Below are 5,000 nucleotides of genomic sequence, written 5' to 3' on the forward strand. Positions count from 1 at the left end.
CCAGACTCTGGACACCGGGCCAGGACGATCTCGTTTGGCACCGCCGCCACGCAGTCGTCCCGCCCGTAGGGGGGCGCTGACGGTCACGCCCGGCCACGCGCAGAGCCCGCCCCCCCCCCTCCACCACGGACACGGGGACGCCGGTTCCTCTCCAGCCACAGGCGGAGGCTCTCCCTGCGCAGGAGCAGCTCCTCTGGGCTGAGCTGGGGGGGGCGGGGGCCCCCCCCCCGGAGGGGGGAGAAGACATCGCTCAGCCTCCCCGCCATCCCCCTCCTGGTCCCCCTGCTGGAGCACCTCCACCCCTTCCACCCGCCTGGCCCGACACCACGCACACACACACCTGCTGCTCCGCCTGGAACGACACCAGCACGATACTGGAGGGGGGGGGGAGGGGGAGGGAGGAGGAGGGGGGAGGAGGAGGAGGAGGGAGGGAGGAGGAGGAGGAGGGAGGAGGAGGAGGAGGAGGAGGAGGAGGAGGAGGAGGAGGGAGGAGGGAGGAGGAGGGAGGGAGGAGAGGAGGGGGAGGGAGGAGGAGGGGGGAGGGAGGAGGAGGGGGAGGGAGGAGGAGGGAGGAGGAGGAGGGAGGAGGAGGAGGAGGAGGAGGGAGGAGGAGGGGAGGGAGGAGGGGGAGGGAGGAGGAGGAGGAGGAGGAGGGAGGAGGAGGGAGGAGGAGGGAGGAGGAGGGAGGAGGAGGAGGGAGGAGGAGGGGGAGGGAGGAGGGAGGGAGGAGGAGGAGGAGGAGGAGGGAGGAGGAGGAGGAGGGGGAGGAGGAGGGAGGAGGAGGAGGGAGGAGGAGGAGGAGGAGGGAGGAGGAGGAGGAGGAGGAGGAGGAGGAGGAGGAGGAGGGAGGAGGAGGAGGGGAGGAGGAGGAGGAGGAGGAGGGAGGAGGAGGGAGGAGGCGAGGAGGAGGAGGAGGGAGGAGGAGGAGGAGGAGGAGGAGGAGGAGGGGGAGGAGGAGGGAGGGGGAGGGGGGGGGAGAGGGGGATGTATAGGGAATATAATGATCAGGATAATTGCAGGTACATGTTCAATATTGCTGCTATAGGCCTACATGTGCACCTTCGTCATGGTTTTATTGTGATTATATTGTCTAGAATTGTCGGTTTGTTTGATTGTTCTGCTGCGTTGTTGAGGAAGCTGAACCTACCTGGAGGACACCGGGTCCACGGTGTAGACCCAGCCCTGGTGCTGCTGGTCCCGGGCCGCCACCCCTCACCTCTGAGTTGACATATCTGCTCCACTGCAGCGGCTTCAGCTGCCCGCCACTCACACATGACAACTAGACCCAAGACAGACAGGGTTATATATATATATTTTTAGATTTTTGCAAATATTCTGTTATATCCTTTCAGGGGATAACATTATCCTACTGAAACTTTGATATAACTTCAGTATGTCAGTGTGCTGCTTGAATAACAGTATAGATTTATTGTGCTTTGAAAATTACTCAGTACACAGCTGTTAATGTCTAAACAGCTGGCAACAAAAGTGAGTACACCCCATAGTGAACATGAATGAATGAATGAATGGTCTTTATTGTCATTGATATAGTACAGGTACCAAACAACGAAATTTGGGAGGGGGGGCTCCCCTGGTGCTAGGAAAAAAAAAACTAAAAAACAAGAAGGGAAAGGAGCTGGTTTACATAAATAAAGGCTATGTACACTATCCACTATACTATACTATACAACATAGTATATAGAACATAGAACATGTCCTAATTGTGTCCAATTATGTTGTTTTCCCGCCCTGGTGTCATGTGACTCGTTAGTGTTACAAGGATTCAGGTGTAAATGATAAGCAGGGCTGTTAAATGTGGTGTTTTGGGCACAATTCTCTCTGAATGCTGGACAACATGGCACCTCATGGCAAGGAACTCTCTGAGCGGCTGAAAAAAATGATTATTGCGCTTCACAAAGATGGCCTTGGCTATAAGAAGATTGCCAACACCCTGAAAATGAGTTGCAGCACAGTGGCTAAGATCATACAGCGGTTTTCCAGGACAGGTTCCACTCGGAACAGGCCTCGCCAGGGTCGACCAAAGAAGTTGAGTCCACGTGCTCAGCGTCATATCCAGAGGTTGGTTTCCAAAAATAGACGTGCGAGTGCTTCCAGCATTGCTGCAGAGGTTGCAGAAGTGGGATGTCAGCCTGTCAGTGCCCAGACCATACGCCGCACACTGCATCAAATCGGTTTGTATGGCCGTCGCCCCAGACAGAAGCCTCTTCTGAAACCGATACATAAGAAAGCCCGCAAACAGTTTGCTGAAGACAATGAATCCAAGAACATGAGTTACTGGAACCATGTCCTGTGGTCTGATGAGACCAAAATAAACCTGTTTGGGTCAGATGGTGTCCGGCGTGTGTGGCGGCACCCTGGTGAGGAGCACCAAGACAAATGTGTTTTGCCTACAGTCAAGCATGGTGGTGGCAGCATCATGGTCTGGGGCTGCATGAGTGCTGCCGGCACTGGGGAGCTGCATTTCATTGAGGGACACATGAATTCCAATATATACTGTGACATCCTGCAGCAGAGCATGATCCCCTCTCTTCGGAAACTGGGCCGTAGGGCAGTTTTCCAACATGATAATGACCCTAAACACACCTCCAAGATGACAACGGCCTTGCTGAAGAAGCTGAAGGTTAAGTTGATGGACAGGCCAAGTATGTCTCCAGACCTAAACCCAATTGAGCACATGTGGGGCATCCTCAAGAGGAAGGTGGAGGAGTGCAAGGTGTCCAACATCCGTGGGCTCCGTGATGTCGTCATGGAGGAGTGGAAGAAGATTCCAGAAGCAACCTGTGCAGCTCTGGTGAATTCCATGCCCAGGAGGGTTAAAGCAGTGCTAGATAACAATGGTGGTCACACAAACTATTGACACTTTGGGCACAATTTAGACATGTTCACTATGGGGTGTATTCACTTTTGTTGCCAGCTGTTTAGACATTAACAGCTGTGTACTGAGTAATTTTCAATGGACAATAAATCTATACTGTTATTCAAGCAGCACACTGACTACTTTAAGTTATATCAAAGTTTCAGTAGGATAATGTTATCCCCTGAAGGATATGACAGAATATTTGCAAAAATCTAAAGGGTGTACTCACTTTTGAGATATACTGTATATATGTATGTTACAACAGGGTTCATTCAAAGAGCTTTGCATTCATTCATAAAGATACAGCAAGAGGAGCATAGTAAGAAAAAGGGAAATGACAACAATGAATAAAATCAAAAGTAGAAAAGAAGGACTCACATGATGAAAGGGTTAGGGTTAGGGTTAGGGTTAAAGGTTAGGGTTAGGGTTAGGGTTACTCACATTGTGAAAGAATCTCCAGATCAGATCAGATAGTTCACTCGTGACAACAGATAAACACGTCGGTGCGACGCTCAAATGTGTCCGAGGAAACAAAGACGAAGGGGAAATGGTTCCGGAGGTCTGCTTGTTTACATGACTCGTGGCCGCAGTGAGAGATACCGAATAGCTCATGTGTGGTTCCGGTGTGGTTCCGGTGTGTCGTATGAAATAGCTTTTTTATTTAGCTGTTTACTTGAGCTGCTGTTGGGTTTATTTTGGGGGGGAATGACGCGCATGCGCAGATGGACCGTACCTGTGGTTGAAGCAGCAGCAGGATCATGTCTCGACACGGTGCGCGTGGAGGTGGAGGAGGAGGTACGGTAACGTTAACGGTTATAACGTGTCTAACGTGTCTAACGTCTCTAAACGGTTAATATCATCCAAAAGCAGGACAACGATATATGTATATATGACGGGCCTAGCTGTCTACACCGCCAAGGCTAGTTAGCTAGCAAGCTACGGCCTGCTAGGAAGCGGCTAGCCGCTCTGACGTCATCATAGCTCCATGACAACCTTGTCGATATATATATATATAAACCTTTAAAACATGTAAATAAACCTTTAAAACATGTAAATAAACCTTTAAAACATGTAGATAAACCTTTAAAACATGAAGATAAACCTTTAAAACATGTAAATAAACCTTTAAAACATGAAGATAAACCTTTAAAACATGAAGATAAACCTTTAAAACATGTAAATAAACCTTTAAAACATGTAAATAAACCTTTAAAACATGTAAATAAACCTTTAAAACATGTAGATAAACCTTTAAAACATGTAGATAAACCTTTAAAACATGTAAATAAACCTTTAAAACATGAAGATAAACCTTTAAAACATGAAGATAAACCTTTAAAACATGTAAATAAACCTTTAAAACATGTAGATAAACCTTTAAAACATGTAGATAAACCTTTAAAACATGTAAATAAACCTTTAAAACATGAAGATAAACCTTTAAAACATGAAGATAAACCTTTAAAACATGTAAATAAACCTTTAAAACATGTAGATAAACCTTTAAAACATGTAAATAAACCTTTAAAACATGTAAATAAACCTTTAAAACATGAAGATAAACCTTTAAAACATGAAGATAAACCTTTAAAACATGTAAATAAACCTTTAAAACATGTAAATAAACCTTTAAAACATGTAAATAAACCTTTAAAACATGAAGATAAACCTTTAAAACATGTAAATAAACCTTTAAAACATGTAAATAAACCTTTAAAACATGTAAATAAACCTTTAAAACATGAAGATAAACCTTTAAAACATGTAGATAAACCTTTAAAACATGTAAATAAACCTTTAAAACATGTAAATAAACCTTTAAAACATGAAGATAAACCTTTAAAACATGTAGATAAACCTTTAAAACATGTAAATAAACCTTTAAAACATGTAAATAAACCTTTAAAACATGTAAATAAACCTTTAAAACGTAAATAAACCTTTAAAACATGTAAATAAACCTTTAAAACATGCAGATAAACCTTTAAAACATGTAGATAAACCTTTAAAACATGTAAATAAACCTTTAAAACATGTAAATAAACCTTTAAAACATGTAGATAAACCTTTAAAACATTGTCAGTATTGGTAGGCCGACTTGTCTGACTGCGGTAACCTGCCA

The 5,000-nt window shown here is 45.4% G+C and overlaps 1 protein-coding gene and 1 long non-coding RNA gene across 2 annotated transcripts in view; one reads left to right on the top strand and one right to left on the bottom strand.

The window, feature by feature from the left end:
• Positions 1-20: 20 nt before the first annotated feature.
• On the bottom strand, positions 21-3,368 carry LOC308175267. Its single transcript, XR_013937949.1, has 3 exons — positions 3,320-3,368; positions 1,148-1,279; positions 21-374 (listed from the first exon to the last, which is right to left on the bottom strand). It is a non-coding gene; the product is annotated as an uncharacterized lncRNA (long non-coding RNA).
• Positions 3,369-3,583: 215 nt separating this feature from the next.
• LOC308175268 (uncharacterized protein) overlaps positions 3,584-5,000 on the top strand; it is a gene marked incomplete at its 5' end in the record, with an annotated part of 9,768 nt that continues 8,351 nt past the window's right edge. Inside the window, one exon of the mRNA XM_080550968.1 lies at positions 3,584-3,673. Coding sequence (XP_080407094.1) covers positions 3,584-3,673 — 90 coding nt within the window. The remainder of the gene's footprint in view (positions 3,674-5,000) is intronic.

Source organism: Nansenia antarctica, assembly GCF_963989245.1.
Source record: "Nansenia antarctica genome assembly, contig: SCAFFOLD_688, whole genome shotgun sequence".
NCBI classification, from domain to species: domain Eukaryota; kingdom Metazoa; phylum Chordata; class Actinopteri; order Argentiniformes; family Microstomatidae; genus Nansenia; species Nansenia antarctica.